Genomic DNA, 15,327 nt, shown 5'->3' with positions numbered 1-15,327 from the left:
GCATGTCCATCATGTTAGCAATGAGCTAAATATCCCTTGTTCATTATAGTAAATGACATCTCAAAAAGTGACACCTCAGATATTCTTTGCAATGTCAACATGCTTGAGGAAAACTTGTTATTGCTTTTCACAAACAAGCACTTTCACTTTTAATAATAATTATTACAGATGTTGAAATAACATGTCAAAACACCTCATGTTGGGAGATCTGAACAAAATTTGTTAAAAAAGTTTTTTTCTCCTAAAAAGCTATAAACTCTAACTGTAATAGTATATTTCAATTTTTATACATGTCTGTGGTAGATATGTTGTATGAATGAGATGCTAAACCCTGATGATTTTAATGTTCTCATTTCGTTGAATACTTGGTTTAATGGAAAGAGGTTAATAATCAAGTTTTTTTTCTATTTTTAAAAGTTGAGGTAAAATTCACATAACATACAATTAACCATTTTAAAGTATACAATTCAGTGTCATTTCGTGTATTCACAATGTTGTGCAATGACCACCTCTCTCCAGTTTCAAAACTTTTTCATCACCCTGGAGAAAAACCCCTATGCCCATTAGTAATCACTGCCCATCTTCCCTCCCCCCGCATCTCCTGGTAACTACTAATCTGATTTTGTTCTCTATGGAGTTGCCTTTTCTGGATATATCATATAAAAGGAGTCATGCAATATGTGACCTTTTGTGTTTGGCTTTTTTCACTTACCGTGATGTTTTTGAGGTTCATCCAAGTTGTAGCATTTATCAGTACTTGGTTCCTTTTCATGGCTGAATAATATTCTACTGTATATATCATGATTTGTCCATCAGCTAATGAGTCTTTGAGCTGTTTCTCCTTTTTGACTATTATAAATATGCAGTAAACATTCATGTACAAGTTTCTGTGTGGATATATGTTTTCATTTTCCTTCAGTATATACCTAGGAGTGGAATTATTGTGTTATATGATAATTCTATATTTAACTTTTTGAGAAACTACCAAAACATAGCCAAGTTTTATATACTCTGATTACCTTTGAATTTTAAACAATATATTGCGTCTTATTTATTTATTTATGGCTGTGTTGGGTCTTTGTTGCCGTGCGCGGGCTTCTCTCTAGTTGTGGTGCGTGGGCTTCTCTCTAGTTGTAGCGTGTGGGTTTTTTCTCTCCGTAGTTGTGGCGTGCGGGCTCCAGAGCACGTGGGCTCTGTAGTTTGTGGCATGCGGGCTCTCTCGAGGCGCGCAAGCTCAGTAGTTGTGGCGTGTGGGCTTAGTTGCCCCGTGGCATGTGGGATCTTAGTTCCCCGACCAGGGATGGAACCCACGTCCCCTGCATTGTAAGGTGGATTCTTTACCACTGGACCACCAGGGAAGTCCCTATATTGCATCTTTTTTAATAGCTTTATTGAGATATAGTTCACATATCATAAAGTTCACCCACTTACAGCATACTATTCAGTGATTTTTAGTATATTCACAGGGTTGTGCAACCATAACTACAATTTTAGAACATTTTAATCACCCTCAAAACAAACTTTGTACCCTTTAGCAGTCATCTCCCATCCCCTCCATTACCCCCAAGCCTAGACAATCACTAATCTAATCTCTCTATATACAGATTTGCCTATTTTGGATGTATTGTAAGAATGGAATCATACAATATGTGGTCTTTTGTGACTGGCTTCTTTCACTTAGCATAATGTTTTTAAGGTTCATTCACATTGTAGCACGTATCAAGTACTTCATTCCTTTTATAGCTGAATAATAGTCCATTGTATGGATATACCATATTTTGTTTATTCATCAATCAGCTGATAGGGATTTGTGTTGTTTCCACTTATTGGCCATTCTGAATAATGCTGCTATAAACATATGTGTACAAGTTTTTGGGTAGATGTATGTTTTCAGTTCCTTTGCAGATATACCTAGGAGTGGAATCCCTGGGTTATATGGTAACTCTATGTTTAACTTTTTAAAGAACTGCCAGAATCTTCCAAAGTCTGTACTGTTTTGCATTTCCATTAGCAGTGAATGAAGGTTCCAATTTCTCCACATCTTCTTTTTTTTTTTTAAGATTTTTTTTTTGATGTGGACGATTTTTAAAGTCTTTATTGAATTTGTTACAATATTGCTTCTGTTTTGTTTTTGGTTTTGGTTTTTTGGCCGCAAGGCATGTGGGATCTTAGCTCCCCACCCAGGGATCGAACCTGCACCCCCTGCGTTGGAAGGTGAAGTCTTAACCACTGGACCACCAGGGAAGTTCCTCTCCACATCTTTAACAACACTTGTTATTATCAGTCTTTTTATTGTAGCCATCCTAGTGAGTGTGAAGTGATATCTTGTTACAGTTTTGATTCATGCTTCCCTGATGGTTAATGATGTTGTGTATTTTTTCATGTACTTATTGGCCACTTGTGTATCTTCTTTGGAAAAATGTCTATTCAGATCCTTTGCCCATTTAAAAATTGGGCTGTCTTTTTATCATTGCCGTGTAAGAGTTCTTTGTATTTTCTAAATGCAAGTCCCTCGTCAAATATACGATTTTCAGATATTTTCTACCATTTTGTGGTTTGTTTTCACATTCTTGATCTTTGAAACACAAAAGTTTTAGATTTTGATGAAGCCCAATTTACCTATTTTTTCTTTTGTTACTTGTGCAGTTGATGTTGTATCTAAGAAATCATTGTCCAAACCAGTCATGAAGATTTACCCCTATGGTCCTTCTAAAGACTTTATAGATTTAAGGCTTTAATTATTTTAGGTTAATTTTTATAATATAATGTGAAGGAGGGTCCAATTTTATTCTTTTGCATGTGGATATCCAATTGTTTAAGTGATACTATATATTATTTTTTCTAAAACTATAAACATTTTCCATACGAATATTTTCTTTTTTTTGGCCATATTTCCCCATTTATGCCAGTGTTACCATCCCTCTTCCATAAACTGAAAACCTGGAGTTACTCATCTTCTTTCCTTGAATATTTTATCCCTGGGCTCACCACTCTGTATCACTACTCTGTTGAAATTTTTCTAATTATTTCAATGTCCATGTAGATGATCATTCCAAAAACCAGGTGTCTCAGTTTTTTTTTTTTTTCAACCTAATTATTTTGTTGTACAGCTTACCTCAGCCACTTGCCTCCAAGGTCATATTCTAGATCAGTAGTCCTCGATTAGAATTAGAATTAGCTCTCAATTAGAACTGGCTGGGGAGCTTTTAAGCAATACCAATGACAGTCCTCCTCCAGCATAATTACATCAAAATCTCCTGGGATATTACCTGAGCATCATTATTTCTAATGTGACACCAGGATTGAGAAACATTGCCCCAGACATTGCCATCACCAATAACTTTAATACTTTCCTTGTGGAAATATCAAGTATTCCACTCTTCATTTGCCACCTGCTAATTTTCCCTCTCACTGTTTTGAATAGACCAATTCCAATAAATCTTCTACTGGGATCTACAGTCCATTCATCTTAGCATCATTTCATTGGCTCTCATAACTCTAGTGTCTATACTTTCCTTATGTGGTAGTCTGTTATACTGATGGCCCCCAAGTGAATCATGCCTCCAGTATTCGTGCCTTTGTGTAGCGCCCCACACCTTGTCCCCTGCTCGAAATAGTGTTGGCTATGTGACTTGCTTTAACCACTAACATGTGGTGGAAATGACACCACTTTTTGAGAAGAAGCCCAGCTACCCTGCTGGAGAGACCATGTGAAAAGACCATACCAAGAGACTACGTGGAGAGGAAGAGGCCCTGAGGGAACACGTAGTAGAGCCATGAAATTCAAATGACAGTGAGAATCAAGGCTCCAGACAGTCCAGGTGATTTCAGTGTGCAAGGTTGAGAACCACTGATTTGTATGCTGATGGCTCCCAAATATGTATCTCTATTGTCCAATACAACTTTCTGTGAAGGTCTAGAAGGTCCTTTATGATCGACCCTCCACCCTGTCATCCCTCTAACAGCATCCCTCCTTGCTTCCCCTTGCTTACCTAATTCCTACTGCAGTGACCTCCTTGCTTTTCCTCACACAGCCTGGGTATATACCCTCTTTAGGGCCTTAGCCTGTTCCCACATTTTCTGCAGTACTCTCCCCCCAGATATTTACATTATCCACATGTCTCACTCCATCATCATCTTCTGGTCTTTGCTCAATGCAATGGAATAAATGCTGTAATTGAGTAAATTTTGCTCATCTTGCTAAAATGTCAACTAACATATATCTATGAGAATATGGGAAGATAAGCGAATAATAAAAAGTTTTACAGTGCCCATTTTGGTGAGGATATGGAAAAAGGGAAACTGTTATGTGTTGACGGTGGGTGTTTAAATTGATACAGTAGCTTTGGAGAGTAATTTGGCATTATCTAGCAAAGTTGATCATGTATATATATCCTGTATGAAGTAGGAATATAGCTCTGGTGGTTTTAAAATAGGTTCACAAATTCTTTGATAGGTCTCCCTTTAATAGGTAGGGCTTAATTCTCCTCTCCTTGAGTAGGGGCTGGATTTAGGGATTCACTTCTAATGAATAGATATGATGGAAAGGACAGTGTGTGACTTCCAAGACTAGGTCATAGGAGGCATTAAGTTTTCTTCTTTACCCTTTCTCTTAGATCACTTGCTCTGTGGGGAAGCCAGTTGCCATGTCATAAGAACACTCAAGCAGCCTTTTAGAGAGACCCAAGTGGTAAAAAACTGAGGTCTCCTGACAAGAGGCAGGGAAAAAAAAATTTCTTGCCGACAGGCATGTGAATAAGCCATCTTGGAAGAAGATTCTCCTGCCCCAGTCAGGCTTCAGATGATCACAGCCCCAGCTGACGTCTTGACCACAACTTCATGCAAGAGCCACCCAGCTAAGTCATTCCCAAATTCCTGTTCCACAGAGACTGTGAAATAATAAAATAGTGTTTGCAAATATCTTTTCCCATTATGCATCTTGTCTTTTCACTCATCTTAAGATGTGTTTTCTTTTTTAATAAACTGAAGTTCTTAGCAATATATTCCAGTTTATCAATCGTTTCTTCTATGGGTAGTGCTATATGTGTCTTATTTAAAAAACCCTGCCTTAACCTAAGGTCATGAAGATATTCTCCTATATTATCTTCTAAATGCTTTATATTATTACCTTTTATACTTAGCTTATAAGCCATCTCCTTTTAATTTTTGGTTATTCTATGAAGAAAGGATTCAAGTTTATTTTTTTTCTGTGTGAATACACAATTGTCCCAGCATAATTGATTGAAAAGCCCATCTTTTCCTCACTGCTCTTTAATGTCATTTCTTTTCCATATTAATGCCTATGTGTGGGTTTGTTTCTATTCTCTTTTTCTGTTTCTTTGGTTTAATTTCTGTCCCTGCTGCAATGCCAAACTGTGTTGATTGTTATACCTTTATAATATATTTCTGTATCTGATATATCCCAGTCCTCCTTTTGTTCTTCTTTTTCGTGAAAAGTATTGTAGCCATCTCTAAGTGAAAAGAGTATTACTTATGGTTTTTGAAATATAAAAAATAAAAAACTTGCATATGAATATTTATAGATGTTTCATGTATATAACAAAAACTGGAAACACTTCAAAGGTCCACCAACATGTGAATAAATGAACAAGTTGTTGTATACAATGCAGTATTACTCTGCAATAAAAATGAACAAATAGCATTATATAAACACTATGGATAAATCTCGAAAACATTATGTTGGGCAAAGGAAGCTAGGCACATAAGAATACATACCTTATGCTTCTATTTGTGTGAAGTTCTAGAACATGCAAAACTAATCTAAAATGACATAAAACACATCCATGGTGGCCTGGGGAAAGGAATTCTTCAAATCATTCAATAGCTGAAAGGTTGCCCTGTTGGTATTCTATTCTGACAAACCGGATAGGACTAAAATCATGATTGGGATGTACAGGTGCCCCATGGTATAAGAAGGTACATTTTCTGGCCCTTCAGCATCTGTGGATCAGCAGATTTTGACACTTTTAAAGTAATAATAATAATAGCACCCATAAAATCTAAAATTTATATTGCACATAGTATCTACCAGGCATTGTAACGCTTTACATATCCCATCCCATTTATTCACTGCAAAAGGTTTTATGGGTAAGTATTATTATCTTTGTTCTACTCATGAGAAAACTGAGCTACAGAAGAGTCGAGTAATTTACCCCAAATCACACAGCTATCAAATGGCCGAGCTGGATTATGAACGGAGGCAGTCTGGCCTTGGAGTTTGTACTTGTAACCATGATCTGAATCAATGCTACAAACAGGTTTTGTCTGCTTAGCATTATAACAAAAAGTTGATTTGAGAAGTTCAATGAAATGTTGTCTCTTGTTAGAATTAGCAATATAACTGGCAAATTTGGGGGAAAAATCCTTTAAGTGAAGTTATAACCCCGCCTAATTTAAGGTTTAAGAAAAAAATTCACCTCCTCCCTCCCGCCAAACAAAACACAACAAAACAAAAACGAAACAACAAACCACATAAAACTGACTGCAGAGAGGAATGAGATTTTGGAGGACTTGTATTATCCAGATTATTGGATTCATACAGTTATAAGCCCTTTGCTTAACCAGGCTTGTGTCAATGGGATCAGTTCCTTGTTCTGTCTGAAAGGGAATTTTTCAGCCTGTCACTAAGAAGCAAATTCTTCTTTTCTGCTCTTCTGCTCCTAAAGATATTTTAATTTGTTTGTGATTTATTGAAATTTGCCTGGCTCTGGGAGAGCTGCATCTTTTAAGTACACTTTATTGCCTACTCCAATCTATTTGGGAAACTTTGTCTTCTTAAAAGATGTTTCCCTGAGAGCACATTCTCATCTGAAGTCTATGAAGTAGCGTGCTCAATACAGCACACAATTTATTCTACCATTTGCTTCGTTAAGGTACCTAGAGGACATGGTGTGTGGTTATGGGTGTACCAAAATGGCCACAAATCCCCTCATACATTCGCTTCTGTTTGATAACTTTGATGGTGAACTCGGTTAAAATTGCGGTTTTAGAAAACTAACCTCAAAAATTAAGGGTGCTAAAAGATATATTCTAACCAAACTGAAATATTTTTCTGTCAAGTAATTAATATCTAAAAATAGCATAATGTGATTATCCCAGTGACTTATTTTGGTCAGAGAATCTTTTTAAATACACATAAGACATAAAAATTTGGAGTGTGTGTTAGTTCACCTCTATGCTAAATATCCTCTATTGATGAGACTCTTAGAGGCTTATAGGAGTGGATTATGCCCTCCCTTTAAAAAAATAATTAATGCTTTTACCTGTGTTAAAAGCTCTTGGGGCTTCCCTGGTGGCACAGTGGTTAAGAATCCACCTGCCAATGCAGGGGACATGGGTTCGTGCCCTGGTTCGGGAAGATCCCACATGCCGTGGAGCAACTAAGCCTGTGCGCCACAACTACTGAGCCTGCACTCTAGAGCCCACGAGCCACAACTACTGAAGCCCGCGCACCTAGAGCCCTGCTCCGCAACAAGAGAAGCCACCACAATGAAGAGTAGCCCCTGCTCGCCGCAACTAGAGACAGCCCATGCTCAGCAACGAAGACGCAACGCAGCCAAAAATAAATAAATTAAATAAATTAATTAAAAAAAAAGCTCTTTCTTCTATCTTAATTTTTTCTCGTTATCTTGTTTTTCTCCCACTCACCTTCTTTCTCACTTTAACTTCCTGCCATGTTTCTCTGTCAGAAGTCTTTGTCTGTTTCTTTTTTTCTGGGGCCTGGAGATTGGTAACAGGATTTCTAGAGGAAGTGCTGAGTCCTGGGTCAGGATCCTGGCTAGGCTAGCATTAGTAGGAGGAGAGATGAGGGTGGACGTATCGCTTGACTAGTTTATTGTTTTTGACTTGTACCAATGGGAGGCATCAAAGAAATAGAACATATTTTATTCAGTTTAATCTGTCTCAATAGAGGGCATCCTAATTTCACATGAGATGGGAGAAGGCGTATCTTTCCAGTTCTTTCCCAGTGGGCATGTCAGTAAAATAGGAATGCGTAAACATTGGAGAGACAGAGATTGTTATTGCGGGGCCTGCCAGGCATTATGGTGTTTTTCAATACCACTTAGGATGCTGTAGCAGATGAAGACTGATTTTCTTGTGACTGATTCTGTTATTTTTCTACTGCTGTTGTAACAGATTACCACAAACTGAGTGAATTAAACAACACAAACTTATTAATTATAGTTCTGATGATAAAAAGCCCTCAAATAAAAGAACTGGCAAAGCTGCGTTCCTTCTGGATGCTCTAGGGGAGAATTTGTTCCTTAACTTCTTCAGCTTCTAGAAACTGCCCATGGTCTTTGGCTTCCAAGTTCAAAGCTAGTATTCACATCACTCTGACCTCTGCTTCTGGTGTCATACCTCCGCCTACTCTGAAGCCCTGCCTTCCTCTTACAAGTGTCACCGCAAGTGGGGTCCGGCTGCTCGCCGCTCAACAGCTAATAAAGAGGCCAGTTTGGTGGGAAGGAAAGTTTGCTTTATTTTGGGTGCCGGCATCCAGAGGGTGGGGAGGGCAGACGCCTGTCCAAATGCCGACTCTCCCCCTCCTACAACCAGTGGGCGAGAGCTTTTATAGGCAGAGGGAGGGGGTGACATGTAGAAACAGTACAGTCAGCTCTGACAGTCATCTTGAATTTGGTCATCAGTGGTCTGACGAGCGTCATCTTGATTGTGGTAGGTGCAGTTGATCTTCAGTTCCAGGGTTGGTTTCTGTTTCTTTGAGGCCAATTCTCGGAATCGTGGCAGCTTATGTCATGGCTAGCTGGTCATCAGGTAGTTAACTTCTTCCACCTGGTGGGGATTTCAGTATCTACAAGACAGCTCACAGGATATGGCTCAGAATATTTTAAGGAGGAGCGAAAGGTCCTTGACCATGCTTCATGACTAAACTATTATTTTTTGATCTCCTTTGACTGTTTTCCCCTGTTTCTGCATTTTCTCACTTCTCTGATTAAAATTATTCTTTGGCTAAAGTTTCTCCACAGACAAAAGGCAGGCAGAGGACATGGTGGTGGTGGGGGCAAGGACCATAGGGTCCTGCTCTGAAATCCTGCCTCCCTTTACATTGGGCCCACCTACATAATCAAAGAAAATCTTCCCATCTCAAGATACGTAACTTAATGACATCTGCAAATCCATTTTGTCAAGTAAGGTAACATTCCCCATTAGAGGTTTTGGGGATTAGGATATGGACATCTTTGGGAGTCCATTATTCTTCCAGTCACATACCTGTTCTACAACCAGCTGCCTGCCTTGTACTCCTATTGATGTCATTGATATCATCCAATTGATAAACTGGAGTCAGCTAGACTCTACCATTTTTCGTGCTATTTTTACTTTTTTGAATCCTTCTCCACATAGGAACCAAAACAACTGTGCTCTGATGAATCTACAGAACAACATGGGTTCAAATGCCCAGAGCTTTCTTGATCCACACATTCTCTGTGCTTGATGCAGAGAATCTACCAGGTTTGAAATCCTAGCGCTAATGACTGGTACATTTCTGGGGTATTGTGCCCACCTAAGAAAGTAAAACTTATCCTCTGGATAAAGGTCCCCAATCCATAAAATTCGAACTCTATCTTTCCACTAAGATCTGGCAGTTCTGAGAGCCTGCAAGAGTTGTTAATGTACCTTCTCATGGCCAATTTCCACAAAGTATGATATAAGAACATTGCATCATCCAAATTAAACGTGTGACCTACTGTCAGCATCAGTCAGCACAGAAAGTGGCCTTTCTATTGAAATTTTAAGAGAATGATGCCTTGTTGCAAAGAAAAGTTCTTCATACTCTTTGTCTCTCTACTTTCATTAGAGAAACTGGCACGGAGAGTGTAAGGGGAAAGATGAGTGAAGAGGTAGGTGAGATGACAGACACCAGGTGGTGACTTGTAAGACATCATTTCCACCCTCAGGACAATATAAAGTACTGAAGGAATTTAGGTAGATGGGGAGGGGAGGATACAGGAGAAGTCAAAGGTTGTTTACTCGGTATTTTGGCTTGGGGATGCTGGATTAACAGTGGCTCCATTTACTGAAATGGAAAATAAACGAGGAAGAATAGAATTTGGAGGTAAGATGCCGGTCAAGTTGGAATTGCTTACAGGACATCCAAGTGGAATGGTTATATGGCTCAGGAGAGAGGTTTGGGCTTGTAATATGGCTTTATGACTCACCAGTATAAGGACAGTAACTGACAGCGCTACTGGAGATAGTGTACAGCAGTGGTCCCCAACCTTTTTGGCACCAGGTACTGGTTTCCTGGAAGACAATTTTTCCACAGACCGGGGGCGTGGGGTGGTGGTGGGTGGGCGGGGGTAGGGATGGTTTCGGGATGATTCAAGCTCATTACATTTATTGTGCACTTTATTTCTATTATTATTACATCAGCTCCACCTCAGATCGTCAGGCGTTAGATCCCGGTGGGGGTTGGGGCCCCGGAAGAGAAAATGGCGTTAAGATAGAGTCCCGAGGAACACCAACATCTAGAGGATAGGCAGAGGAAAAGCCTGCAAAGAAGACTAAGAAATGGTTAGCGAGGTAATTGAAAAATCTGAAAGAGTTGACATGTTAAAAAATTTGTACCCACACCTTGGGTGCTATTATTGGAAACACATTTAATCACAATTAAATGTGACTTGAAAATTGTTTCTTTACATATAAGATGGGGCCAGTAATTCCTTACTTGCATCACAGGATTATGAGGTTCAAATGAAAAAGTGTATTTGAAAATATTTTGTAAAGTGTTAACTCCAGTGGTCTCAAACTTTAGCGTGCCTCAAAATCATTAGGCGGATGTGTTAAAATACAGATTGCTGTGTTTCTGATTCATTAGTAATAGTAGTAGTTTCTGAGTCAGTAGATGTTGGGTGGGGTCCTAGAATCTGAATTTTGCATAAATTCTCAGAAGATATGGATCTTGCCGGTCTGGGGCCCCTCTTTGAGAACTACTGTGTAATACAAGTGTACGGAATTAGGCTTCTGATTTTATAGCAAAATTCACTGTTTTCCTCTGATTTGTGTCTGTTTCATTCCCTAATGTTTTCAAGCTTGTATCCTCCATCAACAACGTTGTTCAAACATCCTTACCCTGCTTCATACCTAGCAATACCCGTTTGCATTTATGAAAGATCAGTTTAGTGTAGTATTTTGTTGGTTTACAGTAATGAGCAGCAACCTAAGGTTAACTTGATTAAGAAGGATATGAAAAATATACGATATTTCTCATGAGGAGAAGGAGATAAGGAGGAACTTTTTGGAGTAAGAAGCGGGATTTTTTTTTTTTTCTTCAAAGTCAATTAGAGGTAGAATGCTACTTGTTACCTACTTTCAAAAATCCCCTTAGAGGACTTGTAATTTGATCCAGAGGGAGCAGCATGAGGAGAGTCAGGTAAGAGGAAAAACTGACATCATTCTTCAGTTCTTTCCGAAATCCTGAGAAATGTGTGTACCTTAACACTCCCTTCTTCAATCCCACAAAACAGGGAATCAGGAAAATGCATTAGCACCCGCGTACGGACTAGGAACACAGGGCAGGAAGGAGTCACAGCCCCGTCAAGACAGAAGGATACTGGGGGAGGGGAGAGAAAACTTCCCCTAGTCGGAGACCGCAGCGCGGCCGTGGGAAGATAAGTGAAGTGGGGAAATGTATTAATACTTCAGGCGTCAGCCAGACACTTGGCCTCTGGGCATGTGGGAAGGTGAGGGAGGAGGGAAGAAGGCTGCACCAGAACGGGAGCGCTAGAGCTCCCGCCGCTGATTTAGAGGGAAGACCTAGAGCGCTAGAGCTTTCTGCTTCCCCTCTTTCCTGCTGGAGGCCATTTCTCCATATTTAACTGGGATAAAGAAGGGGCGCGGAGCCGAGTCAGAAAAAGCCAGAGTTGCCGCCTTCCCCCCGCAGCAGACCTCTCTTCGGCCCCCGGCCTAGGCGGGAGAAGTGGCCTTAGGGGAAGCTGAAGTAACTCCGTAGAGGGGGGAGGGGTCGCCAAGCTCCTCTCCAATCGCCGTGGCCGCTCCAGCTATTTGCATATATTATGGGGGCTCAGCTCCCAACCGAGCTCCCCGCCCGCCCCTCGGGGGTTCTCCCCGGCCCCGCCCGCGGGCTGGGCGAAGGTGAATACATTATGCTAATGAGGCGGGCTTCTGCCCGGGCTTGGGAAGGGGGCGCACTGCAGTAGAAGCCGCGGGCTGGAGGCCCCGCGCCGGGAGGGGGTCGGGGGAGGGACGCCGCTGTCGGAGCGCGCGCGCACTTACACGCTCACACACACACTCACACACGAGCATCCCGAAGGGTATTTAAGGCTCGCAAATGCGAGGCTGCGGAGATACTTCGGGCAGCCGCGACTTCGGCCTCGCGACTCGCATTTTCTCCTTGGGGATTTCGTTTTCCTCTCTCCTCTCCCCCTTGGCCACCCCTTTTGCACTGCACGCTCGTGGTCTCTCTCAGCCCTTTCACCTGGAACTGAATCCAGGTGGGAAGCAGGTCGGCGTGAGAAAAGACACCGAATAGGTAGAAATAAGGCAAACTAACAGAGGCGCAACAGGTCCGGTGCTCTGCGGCGAGGGCGAGCGGCGGCCCCTCGCAGCGCCTTGGCCGCTGTCTCTTGGACCCCGCGCGGCCGCTCTCCTCAGAGGAAGACCCCGTCCTTTGAGGGGCCAGGAGGGACACCCGGGTGGGTTTCATTCCGGATTTTAGCTTATTGCCACCAGTCCCCGGACTGAGGGTGCTTTTCACTCGCAGCTGGGAGGGGAGAAGAAAGCGGAGGATGGTCCACGTCTGCGGGTCTCGGCGCTGATCCATCGCCGCGCCCCGGCTCCGACTCCGCCAACTAGTTGTGCAGCCACCGGGACTGAACTTTGGAGGAAACGTCCTTTTTCTTTCTTTTACGATTATTGGAGGTGGTAGAGGGTGGGAGGCGAAGCCGAGACAGCCGACCCCGCCACGATGCTGGTGAAGAAGCAAGCAGGGAAAGGAGGGGGGCGGGAGCCGGACTCCGAGGACCGGAGCCCAGCCGGGCAGCGTTGTGCCCGGACCGTGTCCCCGTGCGCCGCCCTGGCCGCCCTCCTGTCAGTAGTGGCCGTGATATCTTGTCTGTACCTGGGGGTGAAAACCAACGACCTCCAGGCGAGGATCGCCGCCCTCGAATCCGCCAAAGGAGACCCTTCCATCCGTCTGCTGCCTGATTGTCTGGATCAGCTCAAAGCAATGGTGCAAGAGAAAGTGGAGCGACTTCTGGCTCAGGTGTGAAAGGCTGGGGTGTTTTGCACGTGGATAACATCTTGCACAGGCGTGATTCTGTGTACATGACCAGCCTCTGCCTTACTGTATGCAGACGTGATATGGCTGTGTGTACACATATATGCTAGGCCACCATCTCTGCTCACTGTAGCATATATTTGTATATGCACACACTTTGATATCACCCTCTCTGTCTCTATCATCTTCCCTTACTCTTCTTAATGTTTGCATGCTAAACATATATGGAGGTCTAAAGGGGGGAAGGGTGGCCAGAAGGGCAGCGTGGCATTTCAGCCCTTTTTAGTTTCTGGAGTTGCATGTGGATCTTTTCCAATGTTGTGAAGAATATTCCTTGCAGAGATAACATCTGTTATATCCTTTTTAAGGTATAAGAAGGTTAGGGCCATAGGTGTTATTAATATGCAAAAGGGAATCACTCTTAAAAGTGAAATAATTCTACATATGATTTTATATCAATTATTTCACACATTGAATGTTTTCATATTAAATGTTTAAAAAGAAAAAAAAAGTAGCTTGATTTTTTTGTAAAGGATGCAGTGCCATCGGTGTTTGTGAATGCAGAGCCATTGGAGTTGAGAGTTGAAAGGAATCTGTGTTATGTTTATCAAAACCAGGGGTGTTTTAACTACAGTTAGGGGGTTTTCTGGAACTTGCTCTTCCAACGGAGAGGCTGTTTGGCCGTAGTGGCAGGACAACATGATAAGCAGTTGACCTTTATGTGTAAAATACTGGTTGCTTTAAAACCCCTAGCTTACCTAGAACTGCAACATGTTAATGCTGGTTTTTTGCGCTGACTGAATATGCCTGAGCTGAGAGAGAGGGTGATGGTAGTTGAAGAATGGAGAGAGACGTTACACAAATCCAACAGTCTTGATACCATGTGAATGGTCATTTTCTTTTTTTAGGACTTGGGTACTGTTACCTTTTGACTAAAGTCCAAGTACATATGTAAACGTTAGTTATGCAGGCTGGTAAATCAGGCATATGGCCAGAGTTCCTAAAGAATCCATTTTTCTACAATACTACTGATGATTGTTAATACCTCTTCTTTTCCTACAGAAATCCTATGAACATATGGCTAAAATAAGAATCGCAAGAGAAGCACCTTCAGAGTGCAACTGCCCAGCAGGTAAAGTGGAACTTATTTCACAAAGTTTCCTCCATAGCAGAGCATTTTAAAACAAAGGTCCTGTGTCTGTCAAGTCTACCTGTAATAATAGTAAAGAAAGAATGCAGACTCAACTTACTTTAATAAAATCAACATGTCTGGGTAAAAGGATGGCAAATAAAGCCCCAGATATTATTTTAAGCAGCATACCAAGGTCTGTTAAGGGAAAGCGAAGAAGGTAGAGATAATCACCAAAGAAAATACAGGCAAGATGATGTCCAAAGACAAAGTTCTTAGATTCAAAGATGGAAAATTATTCTTCAGTTTTATTCAATTTTAATATCTATGGTGAAAAGGACTGCAGAACACGTTAGATTTGAATTCCTTAGTGGCTAATGTTGCCTTAGTACAGGTTTCTGTTTGACAAACGATTATGTTAGTAGACCTTACCTGCTTTTATTTTCTATCAGAAAGGTTCTCTCCCCTATCCTATAGGAATGAGGACTGAAAGGAAATTAGTTCTTTATCTTGAGCTGTTCATTACAAACTATTGCATTCTCAGTGACTTCTCAGAAAAGGATCTTATATTTTTACCATTTTTCTGTGTGGCTTTAGGGAACTATATTAATTTAATGACAGCATATTAGTAGAAGGATGAAGAAGAGAGACATTGATGAATAAAACCCCCTGGGTAATCATTAAATCTTCCTTCACAGACCTCTGAGGCTTGGTAGTCAGTCATCTGTAGACCTAAAATTTAGAAGCCCTTGGAATATATCCATTGGAAAATATCTAGTGGATTCAACTGATAGAAGTCGTGAAAAACTTCCATGAGTCTTGAGATTTTTGTTTCAGATAAATGGTGTTAATGTATTTATGAACATTTTAGTTTCTTTGATCATCATGTATAGAAAAGCGAGTCTCTTACATTGTTTTTCAT

The 15,327-nt window shown here is 41.2% G+C and overlaps 1 protein-coding gene and 1 long non-coding RNA gene across 3 annotated transcripts in view; both read left to right on the top strand.

Moving 5' to 3' along the window:
• The window catches only part of LOC113619001 (uncharacterized), a 93,405-nt gene extending 88,405 nt beyond the window's left edge, over positions 1–5,000 (top strand). For both annotated transcript variants that reach the window (XR_003432239.1, XR_003432242.1), the window contains one exon: positions 4,617–5,000. This is a non-coding gene — a long non-coding RNA (uncharacterized LOC113619001). The remainder of the gene's footprint in view (positions 1–4,616) is intronic.
• Positions 5,001–12,688: 7,688 nt separating this feature from the next.
• The window catches only part of COL25A1 (collagen type XXV alpha 1 chain), a 453,889-nt gene continuing 451,250 nt past the window's right edge, over positions 12,689–15,327 (top strand). The window contains exons 1-2 of the mRNA XM_027103483.1: positions 12,689–13,261; positions 14,339–14,408. Of these exons, the coding sequence (XP_026959284.1) occupies positions 12,965–13,261; positions 14,339–14,408 (367 nt within the window). The 5' untranslated portion in view covers positions 12,689–12,964. The remainder of the gene's footprint in view (positions 13,262–14,338; positions 14,409–15,327) is intronic.

Source organism: Aethalodelphis obliquidens, unplaced genomic scaffold, assembly GCF_003676395.1.
Source record: "Aethalodelphis obliquidens isolate GAN/ISIS:26980383/991018 unplaced genomic scaffold, ASM367639v1 scaffold6, whole genome shotgun sequence".
Lineage (NCBI taxonomy): Eukaryota > Metazoa > Chordata > Mammalia > Artiodactyla > Delphinidae > Aethalodelphis > Aethalodelphis obliquidens.
Note: the sequence above shows the minus strand (reverse complement) of the source record. Positions and strands in the feature narration are given on the sequence as shown.